This window comes from Paroedura picta, chromosome 9, assembly GCF_049243985.1.
Source record: "Paroedura picta isolate Pp20150507F chromosome 9, Ppicta_v3.0, whole genome shotgun sequence".
In the NCBI taxonomy this organism is placed as follows: Eukaryota; Metazoa; Chordata; class Lepidosauria; order Squamata; family Gekkonidae; genus Paroedura; species Paroedura picta.
Genome location: NC_135377.1, coordinates 74,444,974 through 74,471,586, shown reverse-complemented (window position 1 = coordinate 74,471,586; position 26,613 = coordinate 74,444,974). Strand labels below are relative to the sequence as shown.

Sequence of the window (26,613 nt, the reverse complement as noted above, 5' to 3'; positions counted from 1 at the left end):
ATGTGCTCCCCAAGCGGGAGGCGCAAAGCGCCTCCCAATCTGCCCCCCTCCCACTTCGCCCGCATGCCAGCCGCCGCCATTACCTCGCGCACCGCTGAGCCCGTCGCTCGCCGCCTGCCTGCGCTCCCAAGGATGGCCCCGCACCTGCAGCCGTGGCGCTGCCGCCACCTGATGCCGCGCCGAACTACATCATGCCTTGCCTCCGGCCTGCGCTGCCAGGAGCGCTAGCGCTGGCACACGCCGCCGCCAGGCACACTCACCGCCCACTATAGGCCTGTTGCGCCGCCTCAATGGTGGCCCCTGCCCCAGACACCTCCTTAGCGCCCAACTGCCCAGCCCGGCTAGCGCCCGCTGTATTTACCCTACAGCGGGCTTACTTTCTAGTAGTAGTAGTAGTAGTAATAATAATAATAATAATAATTAGGGATGTCAGCGATTGAATGGGATTAAATAACTGTGCTGGGCAAGAGGCAGTGGAGGCTGCAAAGCACTCTCCCTGTGTCGCCCCCACTGCCGTCTCATATCCGTCGTCTCATGAGCATCTTATAGGGCGTTCTTGAGCCTTTGTCACAAGTTTTCTTCCAAACTCGCTATAGCCGTCTCAGTTCCCATTTCCATCCACGCAGCTCCTGTGTGTACCAGGGACAAGAGTGGGGTGTTGATCTTTACAGCAAATGGCTCCAACTTGGCACTCTTGTGACTTGCACTGGACCCATCTCTATCCCCATCCCAAAGATTAAATCCAGGGGGTGCCCTGTTCGGTGTGTGGGACAGTCCTTGTGTCACCATAGCTGACACCAGGTCCAGGTTCTGCATGGAGCTGATTTCTCCATATGGATATTGAAGTTCTCCAGGCTTAGTAGGCTGGGGAACTGCAGAGTCAGAGTGAGTTTGCCACCAGCTCCAACAAACCTGGCAGAGTATCTGCTGATGCGTTAGACAGATGGTGCATCGAGCAGATGGCTAAACTCTCCTGCATCGCACACTAGGCCCACACATTCAATCTCTGGAATCTTTGAGTAGCGTAGAGCTGCAGTTGAATGGGCTGGGTCACTGGCAGGGACCTCGTGCCTTGCACAAGCTTGCTGAAAGCTGGCTAGCCCAGCTCTTATCTGTACCTTTCCACGCTCAGATTTACCACATTACACCCTCTGCCTTCAAACTCAGTGGAGGCATACGATGTGGTGGGGCACTCTCCAAAGGGCCCAGCAGAAGGAGTCACATTCCCTTTCTGAGGTATCACTAGCCAGATCCGGCCCTGGGAATGGGTGAGAGCAAAGATGAGAGGACAAGATACTTGGACCTCTGGTGGATGTTCAATAAATAGACTTACTGTTGACGGAAAATCTCTTTATTGAAGAAAGTAGCAAGGTGCTTCTTTGCTAGAACTAAAGGGCAAGCTTCCAAGCATAGCTTTTGTATTTTCGCCTGATACCCCTTCCCCCCAATTTGAAACTAGGTGCACTGAACAAAATGGCAGGGACCAAAGTTTCCCAGACAAGGGAACCTATGCAAAGCATGCGCTAAAACATAGACAGTACAAAGCATTCCTAACCCATGCCAGTAATAATAAAAAATGCCCAGGGAAGAAACGGCCCACATTCTCCTCCTGGGCCTCTGGTCTGTGAAAAAATACCAGGCAAATCAAGCTTAGGGACATGGCGCAATTCATGGCAAGACCACGGGAGCCAAGAGATCAGGTGGGTAGGAACCAAAGCAAGTTAGTATCTGCAAGGTTTTTAAAAAAATTTTAAATTACTAGCCTAGTGAGAATTGATTGCCAGTTTGGGTTGAAATTAGTGTGGGAAGTGAGGGTTAAGGAAGGGGATATATTTACTTAAGGAGACTTAATGTAGCTTGGCCCAATTGAAATTTCTTCAGTATTATGTTGTTCACTATTACCTTAGAACAGGGGTAGTCAACCTGTGGTCCCCAGATGTTCATGGACTACAATTCCCATGAGCCCCTGCCAGCGAATGCTGGTGGGGACTCATGGGAATTGTAGCCCATGAACATCTGGGGGACCACAGGTTGACTACCCCTGCCATAGAAGTTGACAAGGGATTGGTGGGGCTAGCCCCTTCAGGAGTGGTAAAGGAATCAAAGAACCATAGAGTTGGAAGGGACCTCCAGGGTCATCTAGTCCAACTCCTCGCACAGTGCAGGATCTCACAACTACTTGCCCACTCACATTGATCCCAATTTCATGTCCAAGTGATCCCCCCACCAAAAATCTCCAGAATCAGGATCCCACAGTAGAGATCAGCAATTCCCTGGGTTCGCAAGGAAGGGCCACACGAGACAAACCCTGGCACATCCCTGCCTGCCCATCCACTCACAATCTGCCCAAGTTCATAAAACCGGCATTTCTGTTAGATGTCTATCTAGCCTCTGCTTACAAACTTCCCAAGGAGAACCCACCACCTCCTGAGGAAGAACCAGACTTCTTCCGGATGTTTAACCGAAAATTCTTTTGAATTTATTTCAACCCATTGGCTCCAGTCTGACAGAAAACAACTCTGCTCTATCGTCTATAGGACAGCCCTTCAAGTATTTGAAGACAGTTATCCTATCGCCCCTTAGTCAACTTCTAAGGCTAAACAAACCAATCTCCCTCAGCCTTTCCTCGTACGACTGGGTCTCCAAACCCCCCACCATCTTCGTAGCCTCCTCTGGACTTGTTCCAATTCCTCTAGAGTCTACATCTATCTTCTGTTGTGGTGCCCAAAACTGAACACAGTACTCCCAAGGGAGGTCTAAGCAGAGTGGAGTAAAGTGGTAACATCACCTTGCACGATCTGGACACTATACTTAGAATCATAGAATCACAGAGTTGGAAGGGGCCATGCAGGCCATCTAGTCCAACCCCCTACTCAACACAGGATCACCCCAGAACATCCTAAAGCATCCAAGAAACGTGTGTATCCAACCATTGCTTGAAAACTGCCAGTGAGGGGGAGCTCACCACCTCCTTGGGCAGCCCCTTCCACTGCTGAACTGCTCTGACTGTGAATTTTTCCTGATCATATCGTTGTACTTGTAGTTTAAACCCATTACTGCGTGTCCTCTCCTCTGCAGCCAACAGAAACAGCATCCTGCCCTCCTCCAAGTGACAACCTTTCAAATACTTAGAGGGCTATCATGTCCCCTCTCAACCTCCTTTTCTCCAGGCTGAACATTCCCAAGTCCCTCAACCTATCTTCATAGGGCTTGGTCCCTTGGCCCCAGATCATCTTCGTCGCTCTCCTCTGTACCCTTTCAATTTTATCGACGTCCTTCTTGAAGTGAGGCCTCCAGAACTGCACACAGTACTCCAAGTGTGGTCTGACCAGTGCCGTATACAAAGGGACTATGACATCCTGTGATTTTGACATGATGCCCCTGTTGATACATTCCAAAATGGCATTTGCCTTTTTTACCGCTGCATCACACTGCCTGCTCATGTTTAGTTTACAATCCACAAGTACTCCAAGGTCTTGTTCACACACAGTGTTACCTAGAAGCGTATCCCCCATCCAGTAGGCATGCTTTTCATTTTTCTGACCCAGATGCAGAACTTTACACTTATCTTTATTAAATTGCATCTTGTTCTCATTTGCCCATTTTTCCATTGTGCTCAGATCTCGTTGAACTCTGTCTCTATCTTCCGGAGTATTTGCCAGTCCTCCCAATTTGGTGTCATCTGCAAACTTGATGAGTAGTCCCTCCACCCCCTCATCTAGATCATTAATAAATATGTTAAAAAGTACCGGGCCGAGCACCGAGCCCTGAGGTACCCCGCTACTCACCTCTCTCCAGTCTGATGAAACACCATTGACAACAACTCTTTGAGTGCGGTTCTCTAACCAATTCCCTATCCACCTAACTATCTGAAAATCCAGATTGCAGTCCTTCAACTTATCCATCAGAACATCATGGGGAACCTTATCAAAAGCTTTACTAAAATCCAAGATCCAGCAAACCTGTTACTTGTTACTTCTTTTAACGCAGTCCAAAATCCCATTTGCCTTTTTAGCCACTGAGTCCCACTGCTGACTCATGTTCAGTGTCTGGTCTAGTAAGACCCCCAGATCCTTTTCACAGGTACTGCTGCCAAGACAAGTCTCCCCCATCCTATAGTGATGCACTTGATTTTTCCTATATAAATGCAGCAGTTTAAATTTTCATTTTATTCATTTTAGCCCATTTATTCATTTTCTAGTCTGTCAAGATCATCTGGTGTGTTTGCTACCCTCCCCCCCCCCCGCCAAGTTTAGTGTCATCTGCAAATCCCTCTATTTCTCCATCCAAATCATTTACAAATATGTTGAACAACACAGAGCCCAGGACAGATCCCTGGGGCACTCCGCTTGTCACTCTTCTCTAACAAGATGATGAACCCTTTACAAGCACCCTTTGGGTACGATCAGTCAACCAGTGCTCAACGCACCTGACAGTAATAGGATCGAGACCACATTTTACCATCTTGTGAATAAGAAGTTATTTGATGGTAGGTTGAAACCAGGATGTTGCTACTAGAGTGCAGCGACGCCACCATTTTGATCTGATGCAAACCTGCCCTGGCTATTGTTCCTCCAGCAGTGACGGAGAAACAGACCACGGTAGACAGAGGAGCCTCTCCAGGGCACAGACTGCCAGTCATAGAATCACAGAATCCTAGAATCCTAGAGTGGGAAGGGGCCATCCAGGCCATCTAGTCCAACCCCCTGCTCAGTGCAGGATCAGCCTCAAGCATCCAGGAGAAGGATCTGTCCAGCTGCTGCTTGAAGACGGCCATTGAGGGGGAGCTCCCCACCTCCTTAGGCAGCCCATCCCACTGCTGAACTAGACTCTTAGAATCCTAGAGTGGGAAGGGGCCATACAGGCCATCTAGTCCACCCCCTGCTCAAGGCAGGATCAGCCTCAGGCATCCAGGAGAAGGATCTGTCCAGCCACTGCTTGAAGACCGGCAGTGAGGGGGAGCTCCCCACCTCCTTAGGCAGCCCCTTCCTCTGCTGAACTAGACTCAGAGAATCCTAGAGTGAGAAGGGGCCATACAGGCCATCTAGTCCAACCCCCTGCTCAATGCAGGATCAGCCCAGAGCATCCTAAAGTCGCACCCATTTGTGTCGTCGCTCATGATGGATGCAACTGATGGTGACAGCCTTTGTCCTAAATCAGGATTTGACCAAGGGCTTTCAGCAATGAGGAACGTCTTGAATGAATCCTACTGAACCATGTAAAGGGAGAGCAGATCTGCAAGTGACATAAATAGCAGCATGAAGGAAAAACATCCAGATGTAGCCCCTTTGGCTGTCAGTATTATTCCCGCTTTCTGCTTCCTGTCTGGCATTGCTGCTATCCACCCCCTGTCCTGTGCAGATTTAAGATGTTTCCTTCATTTATTCTCCAATATCCTGTTTGACATCTGAACCAGGATGAGTGCCGAAGGGAAGGAAGAAACGAGGCGTAAAGATGGGGCAGAATGTTACTGTCCTCATGGGCCCTGCGGAAGGCCGGCGCCTCACCCCTCCTCGGCCAGAGAGGCCACTGTCGCCATCGGATAAAGCAGAGTCTAAATTCTGAAACGAATGGCTACAGTTAAGCCCATCTTAAAATAGCTGCCGCCACATGCGCTTGTGTTTATTCGTAAGATATTGAGACTCGCACTGGACCTATTTGAGCTTTCCCAGCTTTCTGACTTCTGTGTAGTCAGCCTCTTCAAAGCCTGAGTTCATGAGGTCAGCTCAACTCAGGCCTTTCTGCCGTTTGCTCTTGTTTTTTGTCACTCCATTGACCCTTTCTTGAAATACAGGGAACTTTGGGGGGGGGGGGGTACAAAGGAAGAATTGTGTTTTTTCCGGGGACTCTATAAAGAAAAGTCCCACTGGTGCCTACTTCTGTAACCTGGGTTTTGGGGAAAACACACCCATATATTTTAGTGTAGAAACCAAAGAAGAAGCAAAACCTTGCCTTTTGCATACCAAACTAGTAAAATGCTTTTTCTACATCTGGAAGGTCCTTTTTTCCCCCTGCATTCCCCCTGCGTTTGGCTTCCGTGTGGGTTTTTGGTCATTTGTTTTTAAGCCCTAGCTGTAATTGTGGGGCCAGGGGTCTTAACAAGCAGACCGACATGGACATGAAGAGGCACCATTTTGAGAATTTCCATCGTACAATTTGCAGTCATCCTTAACCAGTGGTGATGATGATGTTATCCGTTCAGTCATGTCCACCCTTTGGCGATTCTATAGGAAAGTCTTCACCATGTACCCCTGTCTCTGACCACTTCTTATAGTTGGTTCATGGTCATCCTGTTTCAGCTTTGATTGTGTCGAGCCAGCAGATCCTTTGGCAACCATATTTCCTTTTGCTGCTGACCATGCTGAATATTAATGGTTTTTCTAGCGAGTTTGATGGCATGATGTGTCCAAAGTAAGTGAGCTTAGCTGTAATATCTTCCCTTCTAGTGACACAGTTGGGTTGCTCCTCTCTGAAACTGTCTGGCTGGTAACTTTGGCTGTCCATGGGATTCGCAGCCTTTGTCTCCAGCACCCTAATTCGAAAGCCTCTATTCTCCTCCCGTCTTCCTTCTTCAGGGCCCAGTTTTCGCATCCATGGGTTGTTATGGGGAAGACAGCGGCCTTGACTAGCCGGCACTTTGTATTGAGGCTGATATCCCAACTCTTCCATATTCGGTTCATTGCGTTATTCGCCGTTTGATTTCACGGCTGCATCCACCACTTTGAGTGATCATGGAGCCAAGAAAGATGAAATCATCAATGCATTCAATGTTCCCGTTGTCAATCGTGGCTTTGGTGCTACTGCCAGTAGTGGTCATGATCTTGGTCTTTTTGATATTTAGGAACAGTCCCATCTTTTCACTTTCTTCTTTTAGTCCCTTTATCAGGGTCTTCAGATCACGCTCCAATTCAGCAAGGAGTGTTGTATCGTCTGCATAGCGGAGATTGTTGATGTTACGACTTCCTATTTTGACTCCGAGCACAGATTCTTCCAGATTAAGCTTCTGCATAATTACCTCTGCATAAAGGTTGTCTCACTCCCTGGCTGTCCTTGAACCAATCAGGATCTCCATATCTTGTTCATACTGTGGCCTCCTGGTTGGTGTACAATGAACTGTCGAGGCACGTTAAGTGGGACGACACTCCCAATTCATGTAAGGCTTCTTGTGATCAACACAGTCAGAGGCTTTAGAATAATCAAGAAAGCATAAAGAGATGGCCTTTTGATATCCGTGTGGTTTTTCAAGAATCCAGCGCAAATCTGCAATGTGGACTCGTGTGCTGCCACCATGTCGAAAACCAGCCTGGACATCCGGTAGCTGAGCATCAATGGCTGATTTGAGACAGTTCCGGATGATCTTCAATAAGATTTTACTTGCGTGGGAGATCAGGGCTGTAGTTCGATAGTTTGAGCAGATGCGAGCATCACCTTCCTTTAGTAACGGGATAAAAATGGACCTTTTCCAGTCTATGGGCCATGTGCCAGTTCCCCAGACTTTTGGGCATAATGCTGAGATTGCTGCTGGTGGAACAGACCTGAGTAGTTCCACTGGGATGTTATCTGTGCCTGGAGCCTTATTATTTGGGAGCTCTTTCAGAGCCCAGATCACTTCTTCTTCCAGTATAGGCGGTTCCAGTTCGTGTCGGGTGTTTTTGGCTGGTGACTGAGGCCCCTTGGAGTTTGCATATAATTCTTCTGCATATTGTCGCCATCGATCCTTGATGCTGGCTTGGTCAGTCAAGTCTTTCCCATTCTTGTCTTTGATGGTCTCTTTACGGGCAGTAACCAAACGTACGGTGAAGCCAAGGGATAGTTTGTGACTTTTTATTTGAAACCATTGCAGAGTAGAGATTAGCATTTGCTTAGCATTGTGATTATCAGTCAAACGGAGGGGGGAAATGACTGAAAGTTGCCCCCCCAAAGTAGGCACTTCCACCCCCCCCCCCCCACACCCTGCTTGTCTGTTGGGAAGCCCCGGAGGAAGCGAGAGAGGAACTTGCGCTTTTTATCATCAGAGAAAATAAATGTGTTGCGGTCTCATTGTGGACTTCTCTGACCAGAAGGGGAGGCACATTTTTTTAATCAAGCCAAAATATCTTGTTTGTACTCAGTGTTTTTTCTGCTTTTTTCAGACCTCAGAGTTGGGTGTCACGGAGCATGTGGAAGGAGACCCTTGCAAATTTGCACTGTGGGTTGGAAGAACCCCTACTTCAGACAACAAAATAGTGCTGAAGGTAATTCTGATTTACTTCTGTTCTTCTGTATATATATTTTGAGTATTTATTCTTGAACGGAACAGATGGTGCCTTGCTGTAACTCACAGCAGGAAAGCCTGGTGCATAAACAGGTCCCATCTACTAAGTTCAAAGGCTGGTGGATCAAGATGGTGGATCACCGTGTCAGTCTGTCCACAGCAGAAGAAAAGAGCCAGGGTCCAGGAAAACCTGAAACACTAGCACAATTTGTGGCAGTTGAGAGCTTTCATTAGTCACTGCTCATCCTTATCCATGGTTCCTCTGTATATTTGTGAAACAGCCTGGGGGGTGGAACGTGTCCGGCTGTCCAAGTTGGAATAGGGCCAATGATTGGCCCTGCCCCTACAGCTCCTGGCCTCCCTCCCTGGACGCTAGCCACGCTCCTCTCAAACATGCCAGAGACAGAGAGAGACACAGAGCCCTGCCAGACCGAACATGAGCCCTCATTCCCTCCTATCACTCCTGCTGCAAGGGAGGCACAGAGAGAGCTGCCACAAGCTGCTGACAGAGATCCATGCGTGGAGCTTTTCCGCGTGCACGTTTTCACCCGCTGGGGGCACAAACGTGCATGCGTGACAGTTCTGCGCAAACGTGCATGTACGAAGCGCACATGCGCGTTTGCGCCCACCATCGGATGCAAACGCGACTGTGCAGAACTCTGTGCAAGTGCGTTTGCGCCTGCCGGCATGCTGGCAGCCGTGCCTCCCTCCACGCAGCGCGGTGCTCACTGGGCCTTGGGCGAAGGCCCAGCGAGCGCCGCACTGCGGTGGGGAGGCGCCTCCCTCTCCCCCGCCGTAGCCCAGTGGCGAGGCTTTCGCGGCCTGCCATCGGGCCGCAGACCAGGTGTTGATGACCACTGCTGTAAGGGGAGCTTTATGGGGTTTTGTTGTATTTTTACTGTTTTTATCTTGTGTAAACCACCGTGAGACCAATGGAAGAGTGGCAATGTAAAAATAAATAAATAAATAAGATACAAACCCTGGCACATCCCTTTCTGCCCACCCACTCACAATCTGCCTAAGTTCATAAAATCAACATTTCAATCTAAGTTCATAGATAACCTTCAAGAAAGTTAAATGAAAAACAATTTAAAATTATCACCATACATCTGCCAATGAAGTTTAACTTCTGGGGATGGGTTTGTTCCTTGGATAGATGGATCTTTACTCCATTCCAGCAGGTGTTTCCTCAGGGAGGCCAGCCGGTTGGATGTTGGGTATTATGTTCCCAGCCTCGACTATAGGCCTGGTTCTGTCTTACAGGCTGAAGATGCCCCAGTCCCAGATCACTTAGGGCTTTAAAGGTCAACAACCTTGAATCTAATCTGTTCTCCAATCTGGAGCTAATGCAGTTGGGCAAGCATCAGTGTCATGTGCACCCTCCACTGGGTCCCTGTAAGGTCTTGCACAGCTGCATTTAGGACCAGCTGGAACCCTCGGATCAGTCTCAAGGCAAGCCCTATGTAGAGTGAGTTGCAGGAGTCTGCAATTGCATGGGTCACCATGACTAGGTTGGATGCCATGAGGTAGGGCGCTAGTTGTGTACCTGGCATAGATGGAATAATGCCAGGTGAGTGACATTTGTGTTCTGGGCCTCCATCAACAAGGAAGAGCCCAGGATCACACCCAGACTCTTAACAGAGGCCACAAATGTCAGTTGGGCTCCTTTGAGTGCTGGAATTGTCACCATCTGCCCTTTGTTGGGTGTCATCCGCTTCTTGGTTACAACCCAACCTAAAACTCCAGTTCAGTGGAGCAAGGGGTGCATGTAGATTTTCAGTAACATTGGGGAGAGTATTTCTCCTTGCAGGACCCCCCAATTTATGGCCCAACCCTGGAGGTGCTTCTCCCTAGCACCACCCCCGTTCCCTCCCATGGAGAAAAGATGGCGGCCCCAAAGGGCTTGCCTCCCCACTTGGGCCAGAAGCCTGAGTCAAAAGTGAGCTGCAACTCACAAAAGCTCCTCCCCTGCCACAAATCCTGTTTTTTCTACTCCAAATGCTTCTTTGTGTTCTCTCAATTGCTGGCTTGTGGCAGTATTTACTGACTTCTGCTGTGGGCTGGTTCATGTTGCTTCCTATGACAGATTTGTGCAGTCAGCAGTCCATGTGAAGAGGAGTGTTGCACAAGCATCATTTCAGAGGGCTGCAGAAACATATCCAAAACTGGGGCTACGTATTGATGGCATGCCACTTGTATGTGGAGGATCTTGTGCAACCCCATGGAGAAGACAGCGGCATGCCAGACCAGGGTGCAGGAGAGCTGAGTGGAAAGGCCTGCTCACCTCGGGGCAGCCTGTCTCCCACAGCCTCACCCACCTCTCTGGGTTTTGTGTGATTGAAGGGGGGGAAAGGAGACCCCTGAAGGAGGAAAATGCACTCAGCAGCCAGTGCAGCTGGCAACACTTGTGGAGCACTACAGCAAAGGAGGATCTGCAAGTTCCAGCCGTTGACACAATGAGACCCACAGAACCAAGTCCTCTCCTTTTTAAAATTCTGTCTCCTTGTCTCACAGCAACTTACTTGATTTATTTTGAAGGCTTCCAGTATTGAGAACAAGCAGGACTGGATCAAGCACATTAGAGAGGTGATACAGGAGAGAACCATTCATCTCAAAGGAGCTTTGAAGGAGCCGATTCACATCCCCAAAACTGCACAGACCACAAAGCAGAAGGGAAGGAGGTTAGTGGCATCCCTGGGCACCTTAAAGAATGGTTGGGGGAGTCAGGATATGAGTCTTAACATCCGGGGGGGGGGGCAGAACTCTGCTTGGGAACCAAGGGGACCAAGGGGAATGGATGGTAGGTTGGTTGGTATGGACTGCTAATCTGGGGCCCAATACGAAATGGAAAGCTCTCCAAACACTCACAGTACCTCTCCCTGTATTTCTTTCTCTAAAGGTGGTATACCTGGCATGCAGAATATGGCAAACGTCAGATTTCATTTCTAAATTTTCTGGCCCGTAATACAATGCCCCTATTCACTTGTACCCCTACAGCAAATGTTATGTTTCCTGAGGGCTTAATTTCTAAGTCTCTTCTGATTCTCTGCTGTTGGCATTTCAATATGTGCTGGTTTGAAATATCCGTTGGGCCAGTGCAATTTGAATGATTCACTTGACCTCAAGAGATTGTTTATGTAGCCCTAAGTGGGGAATTTCATGCACGTCCCTTGGAATAGGCAGAAAAATATAGAAGATACATTGAAAATGTTTAAGCTTCCTGTTTTAAAGTATTCTTATGGCTGGCAAATGGGGTAATAAAATTTGATTGATTGATACAAATTGAAAATGGTTGGCCAAGAACTAGACCTGTCCAGTGCCCTCCGGCAAGCATTAAATGGTCAAAGTAGCTCAATGTCTGATTAAAATGTGCGGGTTTGTGTCTGTGTGTGTTGGGGGGGGGAGGGATTACAGCATCTATTAACATTAAATAAGATAAATCAGGGGAAGATGTCTGTGATGAGAAAAAGATGGTCCCTCAAAACAACCTACAAAAAGGGCAGCAGCACAAAAGGGGAACGAACTCATGACACTTCCCCACAGGCTAAATGAGGCCGTTTCATCCACTTCAGCAGCTCTTTGCAGGTGGGTTGTGTCATTTCACACAGGGAAATCCAGTTGCAAAGTGCATGGAATGTGGATTGAATGTGTGCTGTTTAGTGTGTGTGGAAGGACTACCAATGATGATGATGATTTTTTATAAAATTGGTAATTTGAAAACTGCATTTCATTATCCTCTGCCTAATATATACATTTCTTTTATGAAATTGTATATGCCTTTCTGTGTGACTACATGTTCCTCAAAGCAGTGTTTTAAAATATAGTTTTCATTGGAAATGGGTATGCTTGTGCCTGATCCTTCCCTGAGCAGGGGGTGGAACTAGGGGTGGGACTAGATGGCCTGCATGGCCCCTTCCCACTCTGGGATTCTATGAGTCTAGTTCAGCTATGGAAGGGGCTGCCTAAGGAGGTGGGGAGCTCCCCCTCGCTGGCCATCTTCAAGCAGCAGCTGGACAGATCCTTCTCCTGGATGCTTAAGGCTGATCCTGCCTTAAGCAGGGGGTGGACTAGATGGCCTCCATGGCCCCTTTCCACTCTGGGATTCTAGGAGTCTAGTTCAGCCATGGAAGGGGCTGCCTAAGGAGGTGGGGAGCTCCCCCTCACTGGCCGTCTTCAAGCAGCGGCTGGACAGATCCTTCTCCTGGATGCTTGAGGCTGATCCTGCCTTGAGCAGGGGGTGGACTAGATGGCCTCCATGGCCCCTTCCCACTCTAGGATTCTAGGAGTCTAGTTCAGCAGTGGAAGGGGCTGCCTAAGTAGGTGGGGAGCTCCCCCTCACTGGCCATCTTCAAGCAGCGGCTGGACAGATCCTTCTCCTGGATGCTGGAGGCTGATCCTGCACTGAGCAGGGGGTTGGACTAGATGGCCTGCATGGCCCTTTCCCACTCTAGGATTCTAGGAGTCTAGTTCAGCAGAGGAATGGGCTGCCTAAGGAGGTGGGGAGCTGCCCCTCACTGGCTGTCTTCAAGCAGCGGCTGGACAGATCCTTCTTCTGGATGCTTGAGGCTGATCCTGCCTTGAGCAGGGGGTGGACTAGATCAGCGGTCCCCAACCTTCTTGTAGTCAGGAACCGCCTCTGAGGGTGGGAGAGAGCCGGCGGCCCGGCCACAGCAGCTGCACGTAAATGCGCACGCGCAGTTGCCGCACATGCGGGTTTTCGCCACTAGGTGGTGCTAACGTGCATGTGCGTTTTCGCCAGCAGGGGGCGCAAACACGCATGTGCGGTGGCTCCGCATGTGCGCGTTTGCGTCGCTGGCGTGCCAGCGGCCGCGCCTGCCTCTTCCCCCCCTCTCGCTGCGGGGGGAGGGGAAGGCAGGCGCGGCCGCTGGCGGCCCGGTACCATGGCCTTAACGGCCCGGTACCGGGCCGCGGACCGGGGGTTGGAGACCTCTGGACTAGATGGCCTGCATGGCCCTTTCCCACTCTATGGTTCTGTGATTAAAGGGAAGCCTAATTTCATTCTGCTTGAGTGTTTGGTCTTCATAGAAGGAGCAAAGTGTTTTTCATAGAGTTTTCTAGCTCATGACTCCATGTGTTTGCAGAGATGGAGAAGACCTGGATAGTCAAGGAGATGGCAGCAGTCAGCCAGATACAATTTCGATTGCATCACGGACCTCCCAGAATACCCTAGACAGTGATAAGGTAAATTAAGTTGTGGGTTTTTTTTGATGTGTGTAACGGTGTTACCAAGCTGCCACTGTAACTTTGCCATAACCGCAGTGTACATGGGATGCATGCCTGTATTCCTACTGGGCGGTTAAAATGTATCACACAAGAGTCTAGAAGTGTGGATTTAAGTGAACTGAGCGGTATTTTATTTGCAGACAGAAGCAAGGGTTTCCCCCGCTGCAACTGGCATCCATAGCTTCAAGCATACTTTTATGCATTGCTTGCCGTTGCTCTCCCAGTTCACCAGTGCTCACCAGTGTCACATGCCCCCACTTTCCCAAGCCCAGTTTCCCCATTAAAATCATGCACTAACTTTCAGGTGCTGGATCAGCCGGCAAAAGCAGGCTAGCAAGGTAATGAAGATAAAACACCTGCCATGGAAGGAGCTATAAAGAAAACATTACTCAATTGAGAAACAAGTTAAAAACTGGGCAGAGGGAACACAAGATTGGCACAGCTTAAAAACATATAACAAGTCAAAACTCCATTCCATGTAAACAGATCCAAACAGCATTACACGGCCAGATCATAAAACAGGGATACAGGATCTCAACACTTGCATCCGATTCCCAAGCAGGCTCCCGTCAGTCTCTGCTTCTGGCCACCCCCTGGGCTGCTGCCTCTCCGTGGCTGCTGGCGAGAGCACAGGGGGGTATTGTCTCATTCTCCCTTCTTGCTGCTGCTGATTGCTTTGAAGGATCCCTGGGTCTCCAGCAGCCACATCTCCCTGGTGGGAACGGTTCTCAGGAGTTTCTGGGGGAAAGTAGGGAAGAGGTGCTCCGTAAGTGTCCTCTGTTTGTGGGAATCTGGATCCAAACTGATCCTTGCAAAGAGACGGGGATGCTTGACAGGCCCTCGTGATGATTAAAATAAAGCTCATTCTATTAAAGTCACACACCTGCATGAACTTCAGACTTTGTGTTCTGCTTCCAGTTCATAGCTGAGGTCAGCCGTCTGTTTGGCGAATGATAGGCCGCTGGCCCTTTAAGACAGAAGCACCTGGCCTTTGGGGGGAAATGAAGAGAGCAGGCCGCCTCAGGGCTGGAGCAGTTTTGGGTTCTGAAAGTGTTTTCGTTTATCTTAGGGGCATGCCCAAGACTTTTCTTTCCATCAACATTTTCTGTGCCCCCTGCCTTTTCCCAGGAGGGTCCCCCCCCCCCCGTGGGGTTTGCCATGCTTGAGTCTTTGCCTTTGTGGTGGTTACCAGGTTGCCATGTTGTGTCAAGTTGTTCAACCCCTTTTGTTCAGGGTAAGCCGGCCGCCATTCCGTCCTGGGATCCTTCCAGGCAGCTCACAGCCCCTGGCCGCCCCCTTGCTCCCTCTGCAATACCCACTGGGGCATTCTGACTGGACAGTGTTGAGTTTTCTTGGTGTGGGGAGCAATCCTCTGGAGAAGGAGGGATGTGGTCAGAACCCCGGGACTCCCTGGCGATGGCAAGCCTGCAGGTGGAGGCAGCTGCTCCTGTTCAGGCGGAAGGCAGAAGGATGGCCAGGCCCGTCTGGCCCGTGATTTCCTCAGCAAGTTAGCTCAGGCTGCATGTTGAGCTTTGCCTTGATCACCCCCAGGTGGATTGTGGTCTGACTGCCAATGTGCCAGAGCAGGGAAGTGGCACAGAGGGGCTTCTGCACACACCAGTGGGTGTTGCATGTGCCTGATGCACTCACTAGTGTATGCACAAGGCCCATTTATCATGAAGCTGGACTGCAGCCTGGTTCTTTGGAGTCCTGAGGTGCCAGAGATTGCTGGCCTGTCAGATGCCGATTTATGGATGTTAATTAAAAATGTGCCGTTCACCACCTTTTAAATTCAGGCGTGTGTCTGACAGTAAAGGGGGTGGCCAAGATGGGGGTAGCTGCTGTTGAGTTCTGACTCCCCTTTTAGACAAGTTGCTTGGACTGTTTTTTTGAGGTGACTGTTCAGATTTTACTGAGTTGTTTTCTTTCCCTCTCCTAAAACCCTAAGCTAATGCAGTCATGCCGAAAGGGAGGCTTCACCCCTGCTAGACCCCACCCTCTTCAGCACCAGAGCTGGCTGTAGCACGGCCATTCCCCTGACATCACTGCCCTGCTTGGGGGCCAGCACAGCCTAAATCAAGCGGAGGGGACCACGAGCTGGCCACGCCCACAGACACGCCCCACTGCTGCCTTAGACGCAGGCAGCATTAAAAGCAGGGTTCAGAGCGGTCAGTGGGAACCTGCTTAGCATCAGCCTTGCATAATGTTGGCAGCCTCATGGCTCTCGATCAAAGCAGATGGCAGAAATTCTCTCCAGAAGAGGGGAGGAGGAATGAATGTGAAATGTGCACCAGACTTAACCTTCAGTAGGGTATGTCTGCCTGCCATCTAGGTTGGAGTTGGCCCAGAAGGCAGTATTGGAAATATGCCAAGAATTATTATCCAGTTTTACTGACAAGACAAGAGGCTGCAGTTGGTAGTCAGGCCACAGCCTACTCTGACTTATTTATTTTATTATTTATTTATTTGTCATGCTTCTATACCGCCCTCCCCAGAGGCTCAGGGCGGTTTACATCATAACAAGGAACAATACATAAAATACTTGGAAGGTTTGCAGTCTCAAAAGCAAAATAAAATGGAGGGGAGATTAGTCGAATCCTAATGATCAAGCTACAAGTCTGCAGAAGGACCAAGCAGTGGCCCCACAACATGGGGCTCACCGGTCCCTGGAGGCCTGCCCACTGAGGCACACGCTGGAGGAGGCAGCAGAGCAGCTAATGGAGGAGGCCATCCAGCACGAGGGAAGGTCCCTTCAGCGCCTTGGACTCCTCCTTCTGTCCCAAGACTGCCTCTCAGTGGGCCCTCCGGCGTCTTGGGCTTAAAAGGTGAGTCCCAACTCTGGGAGAATCGAAGAGGGCCTTTGCCAGTACATCTCCTGTACCAGCCTTGGAGGTTTTAAGCTGTCTCCATTGTTCTTTTCCTAGCAATGACATGCGGGAGTTGATAGGTCATGGTGGGCAGCTGGCCAAAACTCTCCCCTTTTCCAGTTTCCAGAAAAGGTGACTAATAGATTCTTCTTCACCTTCCCTCTGAGGCAGAGCACAGATTTCTCCTCTTTATCCTCACAGCAAGTCTGGAAAGTAGCTCAGGCCAAGACTGACCATGTGAAAAATGTGCTCGCTTGCTTCAGGTCTATAAAATGCACTTAAATAGCACCGTAGGTGGTGGGGGGGATTTAAAAAGGAGTGGTTTTTGTATGTCTCAAACACGCATTGCACCAGAGTTGTTAAACATGAAATTCAGCAGCCCTAAAGCAGTGTCCAACTTTGGAGCTTTTATTATCCCCCATATTGCGGGGATGAGAGATTGGGAAGAGACCTCCTCGTGTGTAAGGATGGATCAGGTCCCATTCGGAGTAATGGGGGTGTGTGAAGGGACTGTTCCACTGACAAGTCTCTGAAGAGAAGTGCGAAGAGTCGTCCCTGCATAAAAACGGGACTCTTGTTCACTCAGCACGGTTCTGCTTCCATCTGTTACCTAAATAGCTCTTAGCTGGCATGTAATGAGGGTTTTCCAATTAATTTCCAGAAGATTCTTGCATTGATACCGTCCCCTCAGAGCATAGAATCTCAGCCCTTTGAAATGGTCTTCAGTAGAAGCCTTTCATAAACTTTCAAAAACTTCCTTTTCCTTGGAAGGTCAGTAAAAAACACCTGCAAGTGATTTTTAAAGGGCTGGTTTCCATTTCTCAGGGTTGCAGAAAAGACATTTAAAACCCGTTTGCCTGTGAGGTGCCTGCTTCTCAAGCAGAGGTGTTTATTGAGATTTCTTAAACCATATATACCAGAGCATTGATACATGCAAGATATTTACCTGACATTGAGCATTCTTACCCAACAAGATGCTCGGTGAATATAGCAAATATTGTTGCCAAGAGAGGGCACCCACCCCACACCTTTGTTCCCTCGAGTGCCACCTGCGCGTCTGGGGCAGAACAGGTACAGAGAGCGATGGGTGTGCCCCAAGTGCGAAAAGAGAGGCGGGCCCAGCATCCTTCGCAGTCAGGCTGCCACACATCTGGTCAGGCTGGAGGGGGGAGGGTTTTTTCCCCTTTGGGGCCCGCAGTGGACACATTGTGGTCTTTTCCTGAGATCCCCTCCGGCATACAGCTGCTTCCAATTATTTCTGACTCCAGCCAAGAGAAGTAAAATATATCAGTGCCAAAAAAAAAAGCTCAAGAGCTTTCCCTGGCCTTCCCACCCCCAGCCCAACTGCCTTTTTGGCATCATTTTGAACGGACTGAGAGCGAATAAAACACAGAAGGGAAGTGGGGGGGGAGGGACCCCCGATATCGTTAGGGTGGGAATGGCCGTCTGGTTCCGTGAGTGTGCACCTCCTGGCTGGCAAGAGGCCGTGGAGGAGCAGCATGACTACTTCCTGTCTGTGTCTTGACGGGGTCCATGGATTTATGTTCCTGAATTATGAGAGCCCCCCCCCCACGGACTCCCCTTTACCACCCCCCCCCACCTCTCTTCCACGTGCAAAGCCAGGCTTAACGAGGACTGGCAGGCAGCAGCCGTGGGAAAGAGCAAGGAAACGCCGGGTGGCTTGAACTGAAGTTGCGTCTTTACGGTTTGGCAAGAGGGAAGCAGAGGGGGGGCGGAATTGGCCCACCTCTGTGGGTTCCCCTTTGCACGGCAGATAGAGGCTGCCTGTCATCCTGCTCAGCCAGCCCTGTGCTTGCTTACTTTGTGCTCAGAGGTTCTGCTGGGGTGTTTTGTGCCGTCGATTTAGTTGTGGGGCACTTACCGTATTTGCCGGTGTATAAGACGGCCCCCCAACATTTCCACTCAAAATATAGAGTCTGTTACATTACATTACAGTACTATGGGCCACCGTGGGCAGCTATGTCTATCCCGACTGAAGTGCACCCGGCGTATAGGACGACCCCCCCACTTGGAGGCATGTTTTTCAGGGGGGAAAAGTAGTCTTATACGCCAGCAAATACTGTAAGTGGCCTCAGATGGGCTCTGCTTCCAGGAAGGAAGGGTCTGGTGGCAGCACGCGGGAGTGCATGCATCTGTTTGAACTGAGGGGCAGACATTAAATAGCATTTAATCAGAATTTGGAAATATTCTGTTAATATACTTCACAACAAACTGCGTAAAATCAATATCATTACGCCTGTTGCTGGATTCGTTGGTGCATTCCATTTGAAGATGAGGTTGTGAATGTGCTGACTTGATCAGATGCTGTTATACTCTCGTTAGAGGAGGAAGAGGAGGAGGAGGAGGGAGTCCCAAAACTAGTTGCTTCCAAAAGAGGATGCCCTTAACAGAAAGATGCTGTGAAATTCTGCAAGAGTTCCACAATAATCCCAGAACAGAATCCCCAGGGCACGTGCTGACAAGAGCACACCAGGCCATCGTGCTTGGCATCTGGGGCCACCCATGCATTTTGCTTTCTGCCAGGCCAACATTGCGGGGACCAGAAAGTGACATAACAAGTGGTGAAGAGAGGGCAGAACTGCTGAATTCCTACTTCTCAGTTTTCTGTTGTGAGGGGTATTGTGCTCAACATGGCAAAAATGAGGGATGGGAGTTGCGGCCTAGGATCACTGTGGGGGTAGATCATAAAAGTACCAGAAGATTGGAGGAAGGCAAATGTTGTCCCCATCTCCAAGAAGGGGGAAAAAGGAGGATTCTTGAGCAGCTAGAGTGGATGGCTGGAATTACTAAGAGTCAGCATGGCTTTTTCAAGAATAAGTAATGTCAGATTAAGCTTATATCATTTTTGAGGAAGTGACTACCTTGCTAGATCAGAAGAATGCTGTGGACATTTTAGGAAGGCTTTTGATAAGGTTCTGCATGATATTCTTATTGACAAGTTGGTAAAATGCACTATGGATCCTATTACTGTTTGGTGGATCGAGAACTGGTTGACAAATCGTAGCCAAAGGGTGCTTCCAAAGGGTTCGTCATCTTCTTGGAGAGGAGTGATGAGTGGAGTGCCTCAGGGATTGTTCCTCGGACCTGTGTTGTTCAACAGATTTATAAATTATTTAAAGAGGGGCCTTATTAAATTAGCAGATGACACTAAACTGGGAGGGGTAGCAAACACAACAGAAGACCGTATCAGAATACAAGATGTTCTTGACAAGCTAGAAAACTGGACTAAAATGAATAAGTGTCCAGATTCCTAGGCAATTTTACCAATTAGTAAAGGTGGAAGAAAGATGTAGAGACACTGGAGCATGTCCATAGGAGTGCTACAAAGATGATGAGTCGTATGTGGAAAGGTCGAGGGAGCTTGGTCTGTTTTTGGCTAAACCTCCAGAAAAAGTTCCTGACAGTTAGAGTGGTTCCTCAGTGGAACAGGCTTCCTCAGGTGGTGGTGGGTTCTCTGGAAATTTTAAAGCAGAGGGTAGATAGTCATCTGACAGAAATGCCAAAGGTATGTGCCAGTGTTTGTCTCTTGGGCCCCTCCTTGCATCCCCAGGGAATTGCTGATCACTGTTGTGTGGTGGTAGGTGAATGTCCTCTAGGCCAGGCTGAATCCTGGAGATTTTTGATGGGGGGAAATACTTGGGCATGAAATTGGGGTCACTGTGTGTAGGCAGGTCATTGTGAGTTCCTGCATTGTGCAGGGGGTTGGATTAGATGACCCTGGAGGTCCCTTCCAATTATATAATCCTAGGCAGGCCAACACCTTCACAAGTAGCACTTGGGTCATTAAAAATTGCCTGGCCCCGTATTGAAAGAATCCATCACTGTTACTGGTATATGGAATCTTTCTGTGCCATATTATATCATATCATGGCATACTAAATCACGTTAATGTCACGTTGGGATTACTTACAGCAGTGGTTCCCAACCTTTTTATGGTTGAGGACCGGCTCCGGGGGTGGAGAAGAGCCAGCGGCCCGGGTGCCTCGAATGTATGTTAGCGCCCCTGGTGGTGAAAACGCACACGGGGTGATAATGCGCATGCATGGCAGCTCCATGCATGCGCGTTTGTGTTTGCCAGCGTGCCAGCGGCCACGCCTGCCTCTTCCCCCCCCCTCGCAGCAAGAAGCTAGCCGGGCCACAAGCAAAGCAGCCGCTTTGGTGGCCCCTCTGGCGGCCGTTTCTCTCACAGCCTAGTGAGCTTCTCGCTGCGGGGTGGGGGGAGAGGCAGGCGTGACTGCCGGCGGCTGCTGAACGGGGGTTGACGACCCCCAACTTACAGTACAAGCTGTTATTTTAGCAAGCTCAGGTTTTCATTGGTAAATGCTTGGGCCTTATCCAGTTGAACATATACATTCCCTGCTCATAAGGAAAAGCTGGTATAGCAAAATTGGCATTTTAGAAACTTGTCAAGACAAGTGGTGTATCCTCCCCCCCCCCCAAAAAAAAACTACCCTAAGTTGTTACGGGTAGATAGGAGGTATGGGAAGAAGGTGTTTTTGGACCGGAGGAATGTCAGGAACAGTCCCCTGCTCTCTGCCATGTTTGTTTCCATCGAACCTGAGTGACTCCATCTTTGTGTGCTGTGTTCTTGCTGTCTTTCCCATGTAACCAAAATGCTTATGGCTCTGTAGTATCTCTTTGATCCCCCCTTCCTTTGATCCCTCCGCTTTCACACTGCATGTTCTCCCTGCTGTGATACATTGTTACCAGTGTCCCTGTAAACATCTTATCTGCAGCCTGGGGTGCTGGGCTGACCAAGGCCGTTATCGTATAGAGGTTAGTACTCTGCGTTGTGGCTGAGTTCGGAGGGAGCACCTTCCTTACCGGCCTCCTGGACGAGGAGGCGGAAGACTGTCAAGGGCAGACAAAACTCACAATCAGGCTTCTATAGCCTAATTGTGAGTTTTGTCTGCCCTTGACAGTAAGACGGTCAGGCCCAGTTGGGAGGGGGTGACCACAGTGTCGACCAATCGGTCGCCTTTACAGTCATACTGGGGGAGGCGCGAGAGCGCATCGGCCAAAAAGTTAATTTTGCCAGGCAGATGCTTTAGGTTGAAGTTGAAGTGAGAGAAAAACTCCACCCAGCGCATCTGTTTCGCAGACAGCAACCGGGGCTTGCAGGTTTTTTGTGGTCTGTCCAGACAATGAACGGATGGGCCGCCCCCTCTAGTCAGTGCCGCCAGGTTGCCAGCGCGAGCTTCACTGCTGCCGCTTCTTTTTCTCAAATCGCCCAATTCTTTTCAGGCCCGGAAAATTTTTTGGAAATGTACGCAAGAGGATGCAACTTTCCCCCTCGCCCCTCCTGGAGGATCACTGCCCCTATTGCCACATCCGAGGAGTCTACTTGCACCGTGAAGAGCTTGCGGGGGTCCGCATGGGCCAATACTGGTTCGGTGGTAAACAGGGCCTTAAGGCAGTCAAACGCCGCCTGGCACTGTGCAGACCATGCTTCCCACCCCCTTTGGTTTTCAACAAGTCAGTCAACGGGAGGGCCACCTTGGCAAAATTGGTGATAAACGAACGGTAGAAATTGGCGAACCCTAAGAAACTTTGCAGCTGTTTCCACGTGCGCGGGGGTTCCCATGCCGACAAATCCCGGACCTTCCCGGGGTCCATTTCAATCCCAGCACAGGAGACACGATAGCCTAAAAATTCCACCGCATCTCGATGGAACTCACACTTAGAAAGTTTAGCGTAGAGATGATGAGCCCTCAAGCGGCTCAAGACCTCATGCAACAAAGACACGTGTCTCGCTGGGTCCTCTGAATACAGCAAAATATCATCCAAATAAACCAGGGCTCCCTTGTATAACAGGTCATGCATGACCCCATTAATTACATTCATGAACACGCTCGGAGCACCAGTGAGGCCGAACGGCATAACGGTGTACTCAAATTGCCCCAGTGGGGTGTTAAAAGCAATTAAATACTCATGCCCTGCCTTAATCCGGACCCGGCAGTAGGCTTCCCGCAAATCCAACTTTGTAAAAATGTGGGCTCGCCCCAGGTGACTCAGCAAATCTTTGATTAAAGGCAAGGGTAGGCATTGCATGTGGAAACCGCATTCAAGCCCCTGTATTCCGTGCACAGTCTCAGGGATCCGTCTTTCTTTTTTACGAACGAGACAGGGGCGGCCATCGGAGAGGTGGCGGGGCGGATGAAACCACGAGCCAAATTCTTATCAAGAAATGCCCGGAGCTCCTGCATCTCCCTCAGGCTCATGGAGTACAGCTTGGCCCGTGGGAGGGGTTCCCCTGGCTTCAACTCAATTGCACAGTCTGTTTTACGGTGGGGGGCAGCTTATCACATTCCTTCTCAGCGAACACATCCTGAAAATCCCAATACTCTTTGGGCAAGCCACCTAGGGACGAAACCGTCGCACTGGCTAGAGCGGGTCCCAAAGGCTTTAAGTGTTCTTAAATATGCAGGGCTTGAAATCTCTTTATTCCCTTGCAGTTGTCCGGTGGGTGTGAGTTGACAGTGGTTATCCACGATTTCACGGCATGCAACAGCAACGAACTGACCATCCGACGTGGCCAGACAGTGGAAGTTCTAGAGAGGCCACATGACAAGCCTGACTGGTGTCTCGTCCGAACCACTGACCGGTCCCCATCTGCAGAAGGGCTGGTGCCCTGTGGGTCTCTCTGCATCGCCCACTCCAGAAGCAGTATGGAGATGGAAGGCATCTTCAACCACAAAGGTAGGCAACTGACCACTTGACTTGTCTGAGCTACTTTCTCCACATGCTTGTGCAATGCTGAAACGAGTGGAGCTCCCAGACCGTGCTCTTGTTACGTTTTCCAGATGCCTTTGCTATGGGAGTTCCAGCACATATGCTTCGTGCCGCATAATCATCAGCTGCAGTCTTTGTGTAGTCTTTTAATTTGTGGGGTTGCAGAGTTCGTGTTCTGGGCTAAGGGCTCTGCGGAGTGGCACAAGATCACCAAGGTGGAAAGGGAACGTAAGACTGTTACAGGAACAACAGCCCTGAGGCTTTTCTGTTGTTTTTATATAGTAACCTGTTCGCAGTCCTACAAGGTGGGATGTAGAAGCAGAAGAAGAAGAGTTGGTTCTTATATGCCGCTTTTCTCTACCCGAAGGAGGCTCAAAGCGGCTTACAGTCGCCTTCCCTTTCCTCTCCCCACAACAGACACCCTGTGAGGTGGGTGAGGCTGAGAGAGCCCTGAGATTACTGAAGAAGAGTTGGTTCTTATATGGCACTTTTCTCTACCCGAAGGAGGCTCAAAGTGGCTTCCATTCACATTCACTTTTCTCTCCCCACCACAAACACCCTGTGAGGTAACCGGGTTAGGCTGAAAGAGCCCTGATATCACTGCTCGGTCAGAACAGTTTTATCAGTGCCATGGCGAGCCCAAGGTCACCCAGCAGGCTGCATGTGGAGAAGTGCAGAATCGAACCTGGCATGCCAGATTAGAAGTCCGCATTCTAGGTAACACTGTGTGAACGAGATCTTGGGGTACTTGTGGATTGTAAACTAAACATGAGCAGGCAGTGTGATGCAGCGGTAAAAAAGGTGAATGCCATTTTGGGCTGTATCAACAGGGGCATCACATCAAAATCACAAGATGTCATAGTCCCATTGTATACGGCACTGGTCAGACCTCACCTGGAGTACTGTGTGCAGTTCTGGAGGCCTCACTTCAAGAAGGACGTAGATAAAACTGAAAGGGTACAGAGAAAAGCAACGAGGATGATCTGGGGCCAAGGGACCAAGCCCTATGAAGATAGGTTGAGGGACTTGGGAATGTTCAGCCTGGAGAAAAGGAGGTTGAGAGGGGACATGATAGCCCTCTTTAAGTATTTGAAAGGTTGTCACTTGCAGGAGGGCAGGATGCTGTTTCCGTTGGCTGCAGAGGAGAGGACATGCAGTAATGGGTTTAAACTACAAGTACAGCGATATAGGCTAGATATCAAGAAAAAAAATTTCACAGTCAGAGTAGTTGAGCAGTGGAATAGGCTGCCTAAAGAAGAGGTGAGCTCCCCCTCACTGGCAGTCTTCAAGCAAAGGCTGGATACACACTTTTCTTGGATGCTTTAGGATGCTTAGGGCTGATCCTGCGTTGAGCAGGGAGTTGGACTAGATGGCCTGTGTGGCCCCTTCCAACTCTATGATTCTATGATTCCTAACCACTACACCAAACTGGCTCCGCACTCCTAACCACTGCACCAAACACTAAACGCCGCAAACCTATTTGAATCTTTCAATTATTTATGGGTACCAGAGAAATGGAGGATTACAGGCTAAGTCATGTGATGCATTCACAAAATGCCCATTTGTAAAAGCCAAATTATAGATGTCTTCATTCAGTGCCATGTTTTAGTTGTGTGCGGTTTGCGTGAATAGGAGTTGCCCTTTGCTGGATCCCTCCTTCAGCCTGTATTTTCCCAAGAACTCTGAGCAGTGTTTCTTCTCTGGCCAGCCATTTTGCCATTGTTATCACCCGCCAGTAAGGCTCCCTTTCTGTAAATCTATTTATTTATTATATTATATTATATTATATTATATTATATTATATTATATTATATTATATTATATTATATTATATTATATTATATTATATTATATTATATTATATTATATTATATTATATTATATTATATTATATTATATTATATTTATATGCTGCCCTCCCCGAGGGCTCAGGGCGGTTGACAGAAAACAGGAAAAGATACAGATAACATATGGTGACAGTTGATAACAGTAATAACATTATAATAATAATAATAACTTAACAAGATCATAACAGTAACATTATAAAATAGAAATTGCAAGAGCCTCAGCTCAACTCTTACTGGGACCCAGTGGGTAAATGCGATTAGTGTCAGTCGTAGTGGGGGCCAATTGGTAGCGTGGTTTGGGTTGACCTCAACTCAAAGGCCTGTGCCGATTAGAAGGACAATTCCAGCCCTGATCCCAGGTCTCTGCATGCAGCGGAAGGTTCTGGGAGTGGTTTAAGGATTGCGGGGGCCCTAGCAGAGTACAATTTGTGGTGGGAGCGGTCACACTGGGGGTGGAGGGCCCCTCAGTGGAAAAGGATGTCACTTCAAGTGTTTGTAAAGAGAGAAAGGGTGGGGGAGGAGAGGGGCTGCGGCCCTGATCCATGGGGAAGAAGGCACTATGCAGGGCCCCTGGAAGCATGAGGCCCATCGTACGTGCTGCGTGGATAAACCGACCCTGGAAAGCTCGAGGAAAAAGTAAAGTGTGTGTGTTGGGGGGAACAGAATTGCTCTTTGGGAAGCTGTGCAAAATGTATGGACCTCTGTAAGGGATGCCTTGTCAGCAGTCTGAGGAAGCCAAAAGAGAAGTGGAGAACAAACAGAAAAATATCTGTTTTTTTTCCTTGTGTAGCGCAAACTGGCTCTTGCTCAGAGCCATTCATTGATGTGGGACACATCTTCTGGCATGCCTCATCAAACGGAAATGTAGACACGCGTGACATTCATTATCCCACCCATGAAGTGCGCCAGAAGATGGAGGGTTGTCTTGCAGGGGACGAGGCAGCTTCTGTATGACCCGCAGGGTCTGAGGCCGCCTGTGCGACCTGTGGGGGCTAAGGCAGTGGCTGCCCGATCCCCAAGGCCTTCCCACGGCTACACTGGCCCCTGGGGCCTGGGCAGCTGCTGCACGATGCAACTGCCCCGCCCCCAAGGCCTTCACAGCAGCCATGCCGGCATCTCGATCCGAGGCAGTGGCGGAGGAACAGGTAAGCAGGATGGGGGAGGGAGGGAGGGAGTGTGCGCGTGCACAGGTACATGTGTGTCCCCGCATGCGTGTACTCACACATGTGTGCGACCCACGGGGGTCAAGGTAGCAGTGGAGAAGCAGGTAAGCAGGAGGGGGGAAGGGAAGGGAGTGTGTGTGTGTGTGTGTGTGTGTGTGTGCACGTGTTTGCTTGCTTGGAGGGAGGGAGTTGGGAAACCTATAAGTAAAGGGAGTGGTTTCTGTCTGTGTGTTTACAAGTGAGGGAGGGGAGAGGAAGAAGGGAGGAGGTTGAGATACCACCAGGTAGGGGGGGAAACGGGGGGGAGAGGGAAAGGAGTGTGTGTGTGTGTGTGTGTGTGTGTTTGGGAGGGAGGGAGGGAGGGGGGCCCGACAAAGTCTCTCTGGCATGTATCCCACAGACCCTGTAAGAGTCAGACCGTCAGGACTATTTCTTATGCATTTAATTGGTCCCTGTCCTCAGTCAGAGCAGAGAACACAGTCCAT

At 49.5% G+C, this 26,613-nt stretch overlaps 1 protein-coding gene across 7 annotated transcripts in view; it reads left to right on the top strand.

Moving 5' to 3' along the window:
- TRIO (trio Rho guanine nucleotide exchange factor) overlaps window positions 1–26,613 on the top strand; it is a 309,088-nt gene that overhangs the window by 184,423 nt on the left and 98,052 nt on the right. For all 7 annotated transcript variants that reach the window (XM_077353339.1, XM_077353341.1, XM_077353340.1 and 4 more), the window contains exons 31-34: window positions 8,133–8,234; window positions 10,793–10,935; window positions 13,357–13,456; window positions 22,842–23,085. In XM_077353339.1, coding sequence (XP_077209454.1) covers window positions 8,133–8,234; window positions 10,793–10,935; window positions 13,357–13,456; window positions 22,842–23,085 — 589 coding nt within the window. The remainder of the gene's footprint in view (window positions 1–8,132; window positions 8,235–10,792; window positions 10,936–13,356; window positions 13,457–22,841; window positions 23,086–26,613) is intronic.